Below are 16606 nucleotides of genomic sequence, written 5' to 3' on the forward strand. Positions count from 1 at the left end.
TATAGAAATATCATTCTATCTTACAGGAAAGAATTATTGGATGAACATCTTCTGTTGAGACTTTACAGCCATCGTAGAAACATGTAGGTTACAAAAAATTAATGCAAGGTGAAACCAACAAATGCTTCAATCAATGTCGTAAAATCTCAAGACTATTCTGTATGTTAAATTTCTCATCAAAGACTAGTACTCGTATTCCAAAACTTACCCAAAAATAGTACATCTAAAGTCAGTCAATCAAGGTAGGATAATGTAGTGTTAAGAAAGAGAAATTCTAGCCATTGATCCCTCAAAGTTTTAAAAAAAAAAAAAAAAAAATCCTTCACACAATCTAACTAGGTTGGCTCCTTCAATCCTCATCCTTGCATGTCATCAAGCCTCTGGAAGAACTTGAAATCTTTAGACGATATACTATCAATAATCATCAGGTCTACCTGAGCCACCATCTTTGAATGACAGAAATGGGTGTGTCAAGGAATGGAGCATAGCGATGAATGACAGGGGAGACGCTCCTTCCTATCTTAGTCCATACACTTTGATGATAACCAGCAGTAACAGGGGCATGATACATGAGCTTCAACAGCTGCATCAAGAATTCAGGCACATTGTTAGCTTCCATTACAAATTTACAAGTATGCGGAGGCAAGCTAAGCATGGCTCCCCACCCAAAGATATAAGTGTTTAAATGTTATACCAAATACAATTACAAATGTAACATACCTGCCAGTACATGAAAATTTGGATGAAGTTGCGCTGCCATCTGCAAGGATATAAGCAAGGTTATTGGCTAACAGAATAGGAATGAGAGAGAGAATGGAGAAATTGACAAGGGGGAAAGTGATGAAAAGAAAAGTTAACTCACGAGAATAAGGAGATGATGAGAAGGAAACCAAGTCCAACCTCAGCATGTGAGGACAATATGCTGAGGGTGGTTACATTAGATTCCACCCATACGCAAAGCTCTTCCAAGTATTTTCTGTTAAGAAACAACAAATTTAAATGAGAAAAGTTCATCCAAAAAACAATCAATTCAACTCTTTACACTCAAGAACCACCACAATCTACAAATGATTATGATTTGGTCCAGGAATACTTGAAAAGCAGTAATGATCCATGTAAAGTAAGTTAGATTGAACATAATACATAACCTATAAAATCAAGCTGATGATAAAGTTACTTCAATGCAGGCTACTTTTAGTGATTTAGATAAATTTCAATGAGGTGTTATCGCTTGTCAAGCAGCAATCACAAAAGCTTAAGCAATAAAAACTTGTCATGACCCCACAAATATACTTTGTATGTAACAATGCTACAAGAGAAAGCCTTGCACCACATCTAAGAAGGCAAAAACTAACACATAACCTCAGCTGAACTTCAGCATAAACAAATAAAATCATGCTTTTCCTCAAACAAGGGCTCAAAGTATCAAACAATAAAATGTATAAAACCACCAAACCATCCACAGATCAGATGACCTATTGCTTTGTTTTTGGTCTAGCATCCTTTAGTGAAAACCAATAACATGAATGCATGAATCAAACCTAAACTTAACTATAACCTCTGAGGCTCTGAATCTTTATCAGCAAGATTAAGTGTCAATAAACTCAAGCTGCTTGGTTGTACCCAATCTTAAGCCATACAATTCAGATAAACTAGCACACATTCAATGAATCCAGTGCGAAGATGAAAATTCCCTACCTGTATAAAGTAGAACTGCTGAAATTACGCCTGAGAAACTTGGCAACATGTTCTAGCGATCGGCAGAGAATGGGAATTAAAGCAACTGCGAGATATTTTGACATTAGCACGTCAGGTGAAACTGTAATAGCAACATACATGTGTGCATTAATGAACAAACAATAAACAGACACTCACACCGGAGGCAATAATTTGATGTAACAAACATGAGGGAGTAAATGAAGTAAATAAAGTCCTTTGTTGCAAGTATTGACTGCAACCACATTTGAACAGCCTGCATATTCCATGCCCTGGGGGTCTGCAGAGTAGTCAAACAAAGATTTAGATAGAGTGATTAAACAGATATAGTAAAGGAGAGGAAACTGAAATATGCTTACCCCATATAGTGAGTACAAAGAATATAATGATGAACATGCAGTGCCCAGTAAAGATAGGCGAAAAGCCCTGTTTGAAAGATTTGCAGGAATAAGGGGAAGGGTTGAAAGTAAGGCTAAGACAAACACCTGCAAAGAAAGGGAAAAATGTATATAATATTACCAAATAGACACTGCAATTAAAAATAGTTAAGCTTCATGTCAGAAAATAAAAGCACTGTATTACTGTTAAGTAATCTTTCTCAAATACAGATGCCTCTATGGTTTCAAATGTCAGGCAATATTTTATTTTTTTCAAAATTTGCAATGTATAAAGTATCATGCTAACTTTTATTTCTAGCATTAAGGACCAGCATATAATTAAGAGAAGCAGATATGGAACAAGATAACCAACAAATCATCTAAGTGAACGTATATAGCTGATCCCTTTTATAATTCTGACTTCAGAAGGGAAGATAATTAACATATTGGCAACATGAAGTAGCCTGATGTGTCTGTACACAAGGTACACACATTTTAATGACCTTTGAGTAATTTGCATACCCAGGCATTCACAGAAAATTGTATGGTTTGCTTATCCCAGCGCATTGCAGTTGGAGCTGGACCAGGACTGGGAGTTGTTGATGTTCCAGATCCAGAGGTTCTAGTACTAGTGCCTGAAAATGAAATAAACTATCAGTGTATGTACATGACTTTTGATGGATGTAAAGTATCTACCAGTACTTCTTTCATAGCATACCAGAGCTACGAGATCTCACTTGATCGCTTGTAGGTGTTGATGCTGATGATGGTTTCACTGGCTGAGAGGAACCAGTTGAAGACATTGGCTCAACAATAAGACCAGGATCCTGGCAATGCAGTAGCATCCAAACAACATCAAGATTGGACAACAATAGGTAACTAAAGAATAATAAAAGACCATATACGCAAGATGCAGGAATATGACAGATTTTTCATGTATATAACAGATACAGTGTACATAGCAGCAGCAGAAAGAAAAAATTAAGTTCATATTTATGTAAAGCAAAAGTTATTTTTCTATAAGACAAAGCACCACAGACAGCAAAAAAACTCATCAAGCTTATCCTATATTGTTAGTACAACAACTCTACATTATGTAATTCATATACCTCCTTATTAGTAGGACCCATCATAGCGCAAAGAAAGAATTCATATACTTAACCAATGTCAAGCCCAAAAGCAAAGACAAAAAAAGATAAACTGCCTAAATATTTTAATGGCCCAAAGTATACTCGACAATGTAACTAAGATATGGCATGATAGAATAAGACAACCTGAACAGCAATTCTATAATTTTTCTTGCTATGCCTTATTCACTGGGAGGCTCCTTGTATATATTTCCTTTAATTTTTCTTCATTAGGCAACTTTGACAATTGTTGAGAAAGCTTTAATATTAATCCCACTCTCTAAGCCCATTGTTCATGGCTATGCCAACAAGTTCAAGTCAAGATATAAATACCACGAATAATTGAAAACATTTGACCTTTTGACCCCCAAAATTAATACCACTCTTTAAACCCATTGTTCATGGCTATGCCAACAATTTCTAGTCAAGACATGAATCCCACGAACAATTGAAAACATTTGACCTCCATGATCACCAGTAATTTTCCAATTGAATATGATGTTATCATCAAGTGCTTTATTGGAACATCTAAACATAAAAAAGAATGTCATTTAAGTATAAAAGAGGTCGTCATACACCAAATAACCTAGCTCACAAGAAAGGATACAAATTGAGAATTACGCAAGTAGTTTCATCAAAAGCAACTCAAAAGTCGATTTCGAAGTTTGCTATGAACAATAGAAGGACAATTATGAGTAACTGAATGAACACATCTACGCCATCTTTAACCCCTTACATGATTAAACTCAAGCCAATTATACATGTTGAAATTCAAAGGTTCACTAAAAACCCATGATTCTGCCAACTTCAACCAATCAATTTTTGAGTATGATCAGCATCCAAAAATAGTAAAAATAAAATCAGCACACAAACCACAAACGCCCCAAAAAATTAGGGATTACCAATAAACCAAAATCAAATTACAGAACACAATAGCATCCAAATCCAAACAAAGGCACAAACTTTAACCATAAAACCATCAAATTATGAAACTCCAGCAACCAAAAGCCAGTATATGAAACAAAACCCTTTAAATAAAGCAAACCCATCACCCAAAACATCAAATTGTACAATACCCACAAACTAAAAACTACTCTAATTGAAAATTAAACATAGTATAAAGAATCAAAAACATGAAAATTGAATAATTTGATTAAAATTGAAAAGGGGTATAAGTATATACGATGTAACGCTGGTAGAATTTGCGCTTGAAATGATCAACAACATCAGAACGCGAAGCCATATTAGGGGGGATGAGAATGTTGGACCAATAATCAGCCCATCTGGGATCTCTCTCATAATCGTATGAAGCTGCTGCGATTCTTTTCATCTTTTGCGCATCAACACCTTCATCTTCCTCTCCCATTTTTATTAATTTTCCACAAAATTTGAGATTCTACTAGAAATTATGGTGAAAGAGTGATTTTTTTGCTGTTCGCAGTTGACTCACGACCTCTCTCTCTTTCTCTCTCTTCTGAGTTAAGGGAAAAGAAGAGATGGATAGAAAAGAAGGAAACTGAATCTGAAATTTGGACTTTGAGCAACTTCGATGGGCTTGAGGGGTTGGACTCATGGATTCATGGAGGGGGTTGAATGGTTGATCCGTTCAAAGTGTGATTACTAGGTTATTAGGATTGTCAAACGGGTTGGTCCGGTGAGGTTTGATTACGATAATTTCGAGTTCAAATATTTTTTTTTACAATAATGATCTTAAACTTTCGGGTATAGATGGAGTTAATATTTTTGAAATTAAATGACGGATTTTTATATGGTTTTTTAATATGAAGATTTCGAGTTTGGATTTCTTTAACTTAAAATTAAACAATACTCATTGTGTAAAGATCTTAGACTTTCAGGATTAGGTGGAGTCCAATATTTCACGAGTGAAAGACCTTTTTTCTATGCTCATTAAAAGGCGTTATTTCGATATACATTATAGGTAGCAAGTAATTATCGTAATTTAAACATAATTTCTTTCTTTATACCTTTGTTGACATTCATGTGTTAATTAGTATGTGTTTGAACATCTTTCTAAATTTGTTTCCTAAAAACCTTTAACATATATACTGCTTTAGATTTACTCATTATCTTATTTGAACCCTTAAACTTATGTATGAGTAGAATGTGTGTTTCTTCTTTTTTGAGTTTAGAAGGCCATTAAATTTTGATTACTTATAAAGTTAGACATGAGTCGAGCCAACGTAAAATAGCTTTTGATGAGCAAATGAGATGATCAAATTTCTACGGTCTCTCAATACTTACCTCTAAATACTCTAAAAATTGGATTATATAATTGGGCTCTAATTTGAGCTCCAAATCACCCCATGCATGGACTCTAAGTCTAACAATATTGCAATTGACTTAGACTCTTAGAGTATAGATCAATAACTACCGTACCATGCATCAAGGTACCATGTTACACTCACGAATTAGATCAACTTCAAAGTTGGCTACCTGACCTAGAGTATAGACCACTAATCAACTTCGAAGTTAATTACAAGTATGTCATAATAATATTAGGTATAGAAAACAAGAAATGGACATGGAGCGGTGGGATTATAATGGGTGTCGTCAGTGGTCTGATTACTCCTCATTTTCAGTAAATCTGCATGAGTTTTGTTTATGGAAGCATGCTACATTGGAACATTGCTAAAGCTACCTACTATTTCGTTGTCATGCTTACTTAACTTTTACTCCTTTTTTTTTTTTTTTTTTTAAAGCATCCTTTGAGAAACCAACCAAAGACCCCAAAGCCAATGCTGGAACCCCTATGTCTAAAATTTGTTATATACACTCGGATATATCATATATCCAATTAATTCAATGTTAGTTTAGTTCTTTAGTTGATGATTAAATAAAAACAATTATCAAAATAAGAACAAAACACTTATTGGGTTTATGGTATACCCCGAGTGTATATAACAAGCTCTCCCTCTACCCAAAAAGTATATAGTGATTTAGGGTCTGTTCTCTTACGTTGAAATTCAATTTAGTTCAGTTCAGCTCCTAATTTCCTTCTTTTATAAAATATTCATTTCAGTTCAGTTCAGTTCAGCTCAGTTCAGTTCAGTTCAGCTCCTAATTTCTTTCTCTTATAAAATATTTATTTCAGTTCAGTTCAACTCAGTTCAACTCAGTTCAGCTTAGTTCAGCCCAATTCAATTCAGTTCAGTTTAGTTCAGCTGAGTTCAGTCAATGAGAACATGCCATTAGGTTTGCTTTTAACTAATACTCTTAGATCACTTCCTAAATTTTGTAAATTAAAAGGCTTAATATAAAGTTATATGTATACAATTCTTGTGTTTTTCTATATAATGATTTAGAGACCATAGATCAATCTGACTTAGATTAGTGCACAAGATTATTTGGGATTGAAAGTGAAGAGTAAAAGAATCACATGCTCAATGAGTTTCCATTAAGGTTTATTTTCACAAGAAAAAACACACCAAGTTTAATTGTATACAATACACGTGCAATTAACACAAATAGAAGTCCAACACAAATACAAAGCATATACAAGCTTTTTTACAATTACCATAATTTCATTTCCATAACTTAATAAAACTTGGCTACAAACAAATCTCCAAGATTCAAAAACTTTACGAGTGGTGTATGAATAGATTATAGATCACACCCTCAACTTCTCTAGAATTGCCTTCAACAATTTTGCTTTTGCTTTCAAGTTTTTTTTTTTTTTTTTTTTTTTTTTTTTTTTTGGCTTGCAATGATCACACGTCTCCACACAATGGCCCCACCTCCACGTGCCCCACACAAAAACTCTCTCTCAAAAAACATACGAAGAATTTTTTTTTATTTTTTCTTTATTTTTTCACGAAAATTAATTTGGACCCACAAAAAAATACAGCTATTGATTCGCTCAAACAAGATTCGTCCTTTTTTTTTTCTTTTTATATCGATCCATTTCCTGGGTTTCGTTTCTCTGCTAAATTTCGAAAATGGAGTCTGATACGGCGTCGTTTGAGGGGTCTGAAAAAGTTTCCATTTTTGGCAATAACAAAACAACCACCTTCGAAGAAAAAGAGGAGAGAGAAAGAAGCGAAATGGGTGACCGGGAACCGCTAATTGACAGTCACCGCCGGAGAATTTCCGGTATTGGGAATAAATCATTGTCAAGGCAATCGTCGTTTCGGCAGGATTTTGAGCATGCTGCTGCTGAGACTTACCTGATTACCGGTCTTAGTTTCAAGCTTCTTCGCTATCTTGGGTATTTTTTTTCCATATTTTTTAAATTTATTGATTTTGATGAATTGTTTGTTTTCTGTATTTTATTTAATGGGATTGCGTTAGATTACTATCTTGTAATGTCCGGAAAAAGTTGTCACGTGTTAGCATTTATAATGTTGCTATTATATTCACTTATTCTATTATTCAGTGTTAGTTGTGATTTTAAGAGGGATTGTGACCATGTAAGTATTTAACATGTTATTTTGTATGTGGGTCTTGGACTACTCTTGCTAATAAGAGTTTTTTCAATTGCATGATTTTTGGGTAATTTTGTGAATATATGATTGATTTTTCCTGTGAAGTGGTTCAAATATTTGGTTGTGTATTGAGACAACAAGAGAATTATGGTTTTCATACTGGTAAATAAGGCTATGTGATGTGCCTATGAGTATGTTTCAGTAAACATGTATTGGTGTGAAGTTGGTGAATGGAAGAGATACATAAGGCCATGGTTATGTGCTAACATAGGTATTTTAAGTGAATAGACATCTTGGTGTTCTTTGGATAAATTGTCGTGCTTTGGAGAATTCGGGAAATATGAAAGTTGGTACTTGTAGTGAAGGTAGTGTACAACTGAGTGGAGAAAAGATGTGTGATAATGGAAAGTTTTCATTAGAGGCATGTTCAGTTGATCGCTAATTCACTACCTGTGTGTGTGTGTGTGTGTGTGTGTTTCCTTTTCGATATAGAAAGGCTTTTTAAATGGTGTGGTGTTTCACTTAGAAGCAATGATAACTTCAGAATTTGAAAGTCAAACAATGGTGCTTGATTGTCATGATTATTGGATATGGAATATAAAAAAATAGTTCAATGATAAATAAACTTCTCGAGAGGATGCCTTCTTATTTGGGCTCGATTTGTTGTTTCAAGTTCTGGTGGTTACTATCTTGTACTTGGTATGACTTTCATGTTATTGATATGCATGTTTGAATTGAATTTTGAGCTTTTTTTTTACTTGAGTAGTTGTTTTGGTGTCTAATCATTTGCTCGTTCAGGGTAGGCTACCGCTGGATCACTAGACTACTTGCTCTTCTCTGTTATGCCATGCTACTCTTACCTGGTTTTCTTCAAGGTAAGTTGATTGTTTTGAGTAAATGCAGCAATCAGGTTATTTCTAGTAAATTGCAAGTGTTTACACTTAACATTACTTATTATAATTTTTGTAATATTATTATAATGAACTTCAATCATTCTTTGTGCAGTGGCATATAGTTACTACTTTTCCAACCAAGTACATCGTAGTATTATTTATGGAGATCAACCAAGAAATAGGTATGTCTTCAGTCTCTTCACTTTGTGTTGTTGTTTGTCTTTGGTGGTGACTTGTGAGACTTGTGACTCTTGTAAGACACATGCCAACAATGTTAGGAATCATTTTGTTCTGTAAGTACAGTAGAGGTCATCTTAGATAAATGAAGCTTAGGACTGTGCTTTATTACTCTTTATCCTAATTAAATCTCTTTTTTATTCACCTATATATGTATAGGTTCTTACTATTCTGTTGTCATACGGATGTGATTGTCATAATGCAGGCTAGATCTTTATTTACCAATGGGTCCTGATGGAAAGAAACCAGTTGTGATATTTGTCACTGGGGGAGCCTGGATTATTGGGTGAGTAATTTGTCTAGAACTCACTTTGAGTTATATCTTTATTGTTATGATTATTTTTTGTTGGAAGAGGAATTTCTCTGTTGTTTTGGTAACAACATTAGTTCAAGTGTCTGTATCAGTAAAGGTTTGAATCGAAATTGCAGAAGGGTCATGATTTATGCTCTTATTGATAGCTCTTGTGTTTTCGTCTAACAAACAAATGGATCTTAGAAGTATTTCATGCGTTCTAGTTCTATTACTATCCAATTTCATGAGATGGAACATTGAGACCCTGCTACAAAATTTTTTTAGTTTTTCAAAAAATTATATTGTTGTTTGAATCATTCAAGCTTGTCTAAAGTAATTACTGGTTGGGATATTTCACGTGTGCTTTCTTAAGTATTCTTTAATCTCTTTCTCTTCTTACCGATTTAGGTACAAAGCGTGGGGCTCCCTTCTTGGATTACAATTGGCAGAAAGAGACATCATAGTGGCCAGCCTTGACTATAGGTATTATAGCTTATTGCTCTTATGTGTTAACTTTGTGCGTGTGTGTCTTTTTTCATTTATTTATAGACGTTTCTAACATGATTGATGATCATGAGATATTCATACTACCAAACTTATTATGCAGAAATTTCCCTCAAGGAACCATCAGTGACATGATTAAAGATGTTTCCCAGGGCATCTCATTTGTTTGTAATAATATTGCCGCTGTTGGAGGTGATCCTGATAGGTATTTGACTTAAAATTCTATTTAAAATTTGTCAAGTTTTGCTTCTTGTCATATCATTAATTATTTCTGCCTTTTGTGGACACAGAATCTATCTCGTTGGGCAATCAGCTGGTGCACATATATCAGCTTGTGCTCTCTTGGAACAGGCAATCAGAGAGTCACAAGGAGAGAGCTGTTCTTGGAGTGTTTCACAGATAAAAACTTATTTTTCTTTATCTGGCGGGTATGCACTGATCTAAAATTTTACAATTTAGTGGTCATTTCTTGATCATTTTCAAGTCACTTTAATGCTTCTAATGTTCTGCTTCCTAAATGCTGATTACATTTTATTGAAATTGTGTTAGCCCATAGTGGTTGTTCTAACTAGCTCACTGGAATTGTTTTATGGCATATGTTGCATTATTGCAAATTTGTAAATATGACGATTCTAGATCACATGTATCCATCTTTAGTCTTAGATGTCTTGAGCATAAATAGGGTAGTAAACTTAGTAGTGAGATTAGGCAGAAATTAAGTGAGGAAACTTAAGAGAGTTGCAACCTCAAGTTGCTAGGAGATTTGTAGCCTCCCTTATTATCGTTCAACCACAATCAAACATTCAAGCTTTCAGCCTTAATTTACTGTTATTTGTGCTTAATTTCGGGTAGAGATATCTGGTCTATTACATGACATTTTGAACTCTACTAATTCCTTAGTTTAATTTTTAAGCAACTAGTTGGATTCACAGTAGACTAGTAGAGTATGTCTACCTGTTAATCTGGTTAGGAATAAAAATTGTGGTGATAGAATTCTTTTATTTTCACAGATTCATTTTTTTTGCCAGATAATATGAATGTCTTTCATTTTATCTAACAATCTCCTTTGAATCTTGGGAGTAGGTTTAACTTGGTGAATCTGGTTGATCACTTTAACAATCGAGGTCTCTATCGATCCATATTTTTGAGGTATTTATAATTTAAGCTTTCTATACTTTATTTAATTTATTTTTCTGTTTCTGTTTGACATCAATAATGTAATGGATACTGGATGCCCTTTCAGCATTATGGAAGGAGAAAGTTCTCTGAAGAAGTATTCTCCTGAGCTTCGGGTACAGGATAAAAGCATTGCAAAGGCCGTTTCATTGTTGCCCCCTTTCATTCTTTTTCATGGAACTGAAGACAAGTCCATTCCTTCAGTAGCCAGGTCTATAATATCTTCAAGCATTATTAGTGTGATTTGTTGTTGACGACTGTACAATTGTACATTGACTCTTCGCTATTGATCGTCTTTGTGTGCAGTGAAAATTTTGCAGATACTCTCAAAAATGCTGGTGGTCATGCTGATCTGATTTTATATGAAGGGAAAACTCATACTGATATGTTTGTTCAGGTTGAAACTTTCAGTCCTTTTGTTTGTCATACTTAATGTACTGGCGCATTTTTTCCAAGTACATGGCATTTCCCTATCCAAATTGGAGGGCATTTTTGGGGGAAAATTGGCGCAGAGTGGATGTATGAGTCCACTCTGTGCATGGCTTATACTTATCCCCTGGTTTATACCAATCATACTGTATACGACTAAACTTTAATGAACACTAATATGAATAAACAATTGGAAGCTTTTTCTGAAGAATAAGCCCATTCTATTCAGTGTACCTGACCCAAATCTGGATCAACAAAAAATCACTTTTTTCCCCATCTTTCAGTGTGTTCTCTGTTTCTCAATAAATTCCAGAAATCCTGTATAGCTTTAAACAAAAAGCATGGTAACAGAACCTATGCTTAGTCACAAAGAAATATTTTATAACGAGTCGTGTGTGTGTGAGTTTTAAGCAACCATGTGATTCCTTAACACGATACTATTAATGATGCAGGATCCATTAAGAGGCGGTAAAGATGAGCTGTTTGAGCATTTGGTTTCTGTCATACACACAGATGATGAGGAAGCTCTGATGAGGGATGCAAATGCTTCACCCATGAGACGCCTAGTCCCTGAGATATTGGTGAAGTTAGCCGGTCAAATAAGCCCTTTCTAGACTTTCTTCTTCTCAAATCGGGCATCAACTTCCATGGCTTATTGGTGTGCCACATACCCATTCTTTGTTACTGTCAGTTATAATTTCTTCTGTACAGGATTAGGAGCTTATTGCATTCTTTATTTAGTCCATCATTTATTGGTAATGTAGTTTACAATTATTTGTTAGCTTAACGAAATTTTGTAAATTTTGGTGTCAGATGAATTGAGTATAATTATATTTCATGATCCAAGTTCAACATAATACTGATGGTTGATATATACTCTATACTGCTATACATCTTTATGGCTTTAAACACACTATGCTTGCCAAAGATATAGGCTCATAGGTTTGAGCCCGGGAACGAAGAAACTTAATAATTGGTACGCCTACAGGTAACATTTTACGACAATCATCAATCAATACTATAAGGTCTATAACCTGATAATTTTACAATAGCTACAACAAAAGTGTTGTAATTACCTCTCATTTAGATTTAGACAGTTTATTTTTAACATTCAATCATAATATTGGCGGCAAACTATGATTTATATCCAACCGTTGTCTTCTAGTCCTCAATGCGGCAACTCGGCAAGCAAGCTTAAGAAAAAAACTTTTTTATTTTGAGGAAAAACTTCGACTGGATTTAAAATTTGTTTAATAGGCAAAAAGAACCAACGGTGAACATATATTATGGGTTAAAATGTTTTTTTTTTTTTTTTTTTTTTTTTTTTTTTTTTTTGTGTGTGTGTGTGTGTGTGTGAGGAGAGATGAAATCAGTTATTGACAAAATAGTAAAAATTTATTTCCTCAAAAAAAAAATTATTAATGATAAATTCAACTTAACTACCCAACAGTTAGTTTTGAAGAAAGAAACAACACTTCAACTTGTAACCGTTTCTTTCCTTGTTCATTTTTACTTTTGCATTCAATCTTCATTGTCTTTGGCATTTGTGTAAACAATAATATTCTTAAGACTGATTGTCAATAAATTCTGTTTTACTCGTTGATATTATGTGCAAGGTGGGCTGCTATTGGATTACTAGACTACTTGTACTTCCTTGGTTTGTCTTGCTTCTACTTCTGCCTGGTTGTATTCAAGGTATGATACGAAACCCCATCACAAATTAATTGCCGTGTTCTCGTGTTGATATTGTAACTTGAACTAGTAACGTAACAAAAAAAGTCTCAAGTCTGGACGGAGTTAGTATTAGATGTAGTATATGCAAAGTGTTAGTTGCTATATGTTTATGTATCCTTTATAATTAGTGGATTTACTAAGAATTTTCTGAGAAATGTGCATTCTTTCTTTGTTGCAGCCGAACCATGGAAAAGTTTTACTTCTAGGCTAGGGAAACCTCTGATTGTAGATGATGGAATTGTATATTCTTGTTCTGAGAAATTTTTGTATGCTTTTAAAAGCAATGGGTCTATGGTTTCGAGTGTACACTTGAATTATACGTGCAATGGCGGCATTGCTCCGGTTTATGGTGGAAAAGGGAAGGTAAATTTTATCAGCCTTTTTTAGTGAGTATGCAAGGGGTTTATGAATTCATGACTAGCAATTACGCGAACTTGTCAAATTGTTTGTAGGTGTACATCATTGCAGAAAACAAAGTGTTAAGGATCAATACTTTGACTGCTGGAACATCTGATCCAGCTGTTGAACTTTTCTTTGGTAATGAATCAACAAGAGAAAGATCAGATGAAATCCTTGGACTTTCTGCAAGTATGCTAACATCTTCTGTCTATATAAACATTAGAAATAAAGGACTTTTTGCATATTCGTTGAGAGGGAGGCTGCGTTGGAGTGCTTTACCGGTAGTTAATCAGTTCGGGTATTTTCAAGGTTGCAAGAATAATGTTACAGACTGTTATTTCAAGTCACCTCCCATTATTGATAGTTGTGAGAGCAGTGTATATGTAAGTAATCTCAGATCAGTCTTTCACAGTCATGTCATTTACAAGTTTTTGTTGAGTTTTTGTGTTTGATTTGGTGTGCAGATTTCAAATAATGAGGGTGAACTCTATTCTATATCAGCTCGTAATCCTCATTTTAAATGGATTCAGAATTTGAGTTCATTTGACAAAGTATTTACTGCCACTCCAGGAAACAATGGCTTCCTGTATGTTACAGTTCCTGCTAAGGCCATTGTACTCGGTTTAGATGCTTTTACAGGTGATATTTCATGGGAGATTAATATTGGACCTCTAAGTTCTGCAGAGCTTTTACCTGTAGTTGATGCCAATGGTAATTTAATTTGTCATAAAACTTGTTTCTAACAGTTGATTATTTTTTGTATTTGATTTCTGTAATATGTGTTCTTCTGTAAACATTGTAGGGTGGGTATCTATCGGTTCACTTGATGGATTCCTCTACTCCATCTCACCAACGGGGATCCTAAAAAAGTTCTCTAAGGCGTCTCCAGTGAACTCCGTGATTCAAGTCATTCCTGTTCTTGATTGCTCTGGCTATGCAGTTTATATATCACAGACAGAAGTGGAGGGTAAAAGCAGCCGTGTGATCAATAATTACACATTTGTTTCTGCAATGAAACCCAAGAATGTTGTTTTTTCATTGTTGGTTCCTGCCACTGAAGCTTTCTATTGGTCGGACATGTATCCTGGTAAGCTTTTCACTATAGAACTTGCATTTTGAGAACTCTTTTCCAATCTTTTAATCACTATGTGTACTGTGTACATCACTTAACACAGGTGAATTTGCATCAAACCTATCACGAAGTGACCTGAATAAGTTTAATCTAAACGAGGAGACTGCCCTTGCTTTTATTGCTGCAGCAAGTAAGGATCATAGTCACTCTTTTGCTTAAAAGAATTGTTGCATAAAATTAATTAATGGCCTTGAGTTGATATACATACTAAAGCTCTCATGCTGCTTGTTTTACTTCAGATTCTGCTAGAAATCCTAGAATACTCTGAGTGATTGGTTGCACTTTTATATTGTGATGCAGAGATCGGAAACCCACTTCCATGCAGGAGCACCAGTATTTCATCTGAGACACTCATTCTTTATGCCCTTAAATTGCATATTTCCAACATAACTGGTTTATGTTTCTGGTTGCAGATCTGAAGCTTGCATTTAGTTGCTCCGAGTTGAGGCCCAAGAGCATCAGTGTTTATACAGGTAGATCAGTTGTATTTTCATTCAGTATGTATTAGGAGTCTTAAGACTGGAAATTGATTAGTGTTTGACATTAATCGGGATGTTTTACTCTCTTTTCCTAGGAAACGAAAGAGCCATACTTTTATTCTTGCTGTTTGAAACCATTATCTTGGTTGCGTTGGCTATAAGTGTACGATTCTGTTGGATATTTTGGAGTAAGCAGAGGCTCCGAAATCAAGATCTTGGAAAATTCCTTGATAAACGAGTAAGTTAAGTATTAGTAACACACAGATTCACACACTGGTTCTATTACTATTAGCCAATTTCAGAACTACAAGATTAAATCCTGGAAATATGAATATGCAGTGGAATTCTGACATGCTGTTATATTTTTCTCTAGCAATCACTGCGGCTTAAAAAGAAAGAGTATGATCAGACGATTTCAGAGCTAGAGCAGAAGGCAGCCAAGGAGGCAACAACCAGCAACGTTTTGGAAAATTTGAGCAATCTAGTACGAGAAAGAAAAGGCATCGAAAGGAAACTCTCAACAACTTACAGCTTAGGAAAAGACAGCACAAGTTCACTGTCAAACCCTGTACTTCCAATATATGATAAGAAAGCAAGAAGCTATTCTTTTCAAGGGTCAAATACTGAGAATGTTACTATCTTTCACACATATAGCAGTACTTCAGGTGAAGAAAGTGATCAAGAAACAAATTCCGAGCATGATTTGCATACTGAAATAGAATTGGCTGCTAAAGATCTGAAGGGGAAAGCAAAGGCAGATGAAGCAATTGAAATAAGCTCTAGTGAATGGGAAGACTCGTATGACAGCTCCTCAAGAACAAGTTCGGGGTCTAGACGCCTTCATGATGTGAACAAGGTTCAAAGTAGGGGTGAAAAAGCATGGTTGTTCAGGAGAAGAAGGTCCTTGTCCTCTACTAATTAGGAGTGATGTTTTATGTATGTATTAATATGCTTTACAAATCAATATTTACATTTAATTATTCTATGAAAATAAAAAATGATGATAATACTAAGAAGAAAGCATTGGAGTAATTATCTAAATTGTTTCTGAAACAACATTGAAAGAGGTTAAATGGTCAATCATATTATTAGCAATATCATAAAAAATGCTTTGATAAAAAAGCTTTTTCTATTGAGCATTAAAAGTTTAATGTATTAATCCAACACACACAACCTAACCACATAGGAGATGATCGTAGTGAAGATAAGAGAATGAGGGATAACTCAAGTGGTTAGAGCTTTACTAATTAATTAGGATTGATCGATCTATACATATTTTTTTTTGAAACCAAGTAGCGAGCTAGCTAGTAGAATAGTAATAAATCAGGCAATACATAAGGTTGGACCTCGCGGATCCGAGGCAATGATCAACACATGAGACCAACTAACAAAAGAAAAGGAAGTACTAAGTAGAACAAACTAATACAGTTAGGCTAGACATTACTTGACTATAATAAACAACATAATACGAAGTAGAACAAAGTAACATAGTTAAGCTAAGACATTTGAAGTACGCAGTTGTCGTAGCGAGCTAGCGTTGAAAGTTCCTGTTGGCAGCTTGAGCAGCATTCTGAATGGCATCAGCTTCGTCCGTCGGGGTGCCGTCAATGAGACGAAAGCGGACATTTGATCTGGCATAAGGAAGAGCAAATTGGAATTGTCTTAAACT

The 16606-nt window shown here is 34.8% G+C and overlaps 2 protein-coding genes across 2 annotated transcripts; one reads left to right on the forward strand and one right to left on the reverse strand.

Moving 5' to 3' along the window:
• Positions 1 to 310: 310 nt before the first annotated feature.
• LOC145642318 (uncharacterized) lies at positions 311 to 4779 on the reverse strand. Its single transcript, XM_081693452.1, has 9 exons — positions 4404 to 4779; positions 2812 to 2920; positions 2616 to 2728; positions 2076 to 2201; positions 1876 to 1996; positions 1699 to 1783; positions 863 to 976; positions 721 to 760; positions 311 to 583 (listed from the first exon to the last, which is right to left on the reverse strand). Exons 1-9 carry the CDS (start codon positions 4584 to 4586, stop codon positions 431 to 433), a joined length of 1044 nt encoding a protein of 347 aa, XP_081549578.1. The 5' UTR covers positions 4587 to 4779; the 3' UTR covers positions 311 to 430.
• Positions 4780 to 6947: 2168 nt separating this feature from the next.
• LOC145555481 (uncharacterized) lies at positions 6948 to 15870 on the forward strand. Its single transcript, XM_081617218.1, has 22 exons — positions 6948 to 7445; positions 8461 to 8537; positions 8668 to 8737; positions 8998 to 9078; positions 9493 to 9567; positions 9692 to 9793; positions 9879 to 10016; positions 10672 to 10737; positions 10832 to 10975; positions 11071 to 11161; positions 11646 to 11803; positions 11905 to 11948; positions 12778 to 12888; positions 13106 to 13290; positions 13380 to 13709; positions 13791 to 14037; positions 14129 to 14413; positions 14502 to 14588; positions 14759 to 14791; positions 14872 to 14931; positions 15033 to 15175; positions 15311 to 15870. Exons 1-22 carry the CDS (start codon positions 7177 to 7179, stop codon positions 15857 to 15859), a joined length of 3345 nt encoding a protein of 1114 aa, XP_081473344.1. The 5' UTR covers positions 6948 to 7176; the 3' UTR covers positions 15860 to 15870.
• The last annotated feature ends 736 nt before the right edge of the window (positions 15871 to 16606 follow it).

This window comes from Chenopodium album, chromosome 8 (assembly GCF_948465745.1).
Source record: "Chenopodium album chromosome 8, dcCheAlbu1.1, whole genome shotgun sequence".
NCBI classification, from domain to species: domain Eukaryota; kingdom Viridiplantae; phylum Streptophyta; class Magnoliopsida; order Caryophyllales; family Amaranthaceae; genus Chenopodium; species Chenopodium album.

What these genes read in the sequence shown, in the direction of transcription:
- LOC145555481 (XM_081617218.1), top strand. Translation starts at nt 7,177, where the DNA reads ATGGAGTCTGATACGGCGTCGTTTGAGGGGTCTGAAAAAGTTTCCATT. An exon ending in GTGGCCAGCCTTGACTATAG is followed by an intron (nt 9,568 to 9,691) that starts GTATTATAGCTT and finishes CTTATTATGCAG; the next exon opens with AAATTTCCCTCAAGGAACCA. An exon ending in GCCGGTCAAATAAGCCCTTT is followed by an intron (nt 11,804 to 11,904) that starts CTAGACTTTCTT and finishes TCTTCTGTACAG; the next exon opens with GATTAGGAGCTTATTGCATT.
- LOC145642318 (XM_081693452.1), bottom strand. Translation starts at nt 4,586, where the DNA reads ATGGGAGAGGAAGATGAAGGTGTTGATGCGCAAAAGATGAAAAGAATC. An exon ending in AGTGAGATCTCGTAGCTCTG is followed by an intron (nt 2,729 to 2,811) that starts GTATGCTATGAA and finishes TTTCATTTTCAG; the next exon opens with GCACTAGTACTAGAACCTCT. An exon ending in CTTTGTACTCACTATATGGG is followed by an intron (nt 1,997 to 2,075) that starts GTAAGCATATTT and finishes ACTACTCTGCAG; the next exon opens with ACCCCCAGGGCATGGAATAT.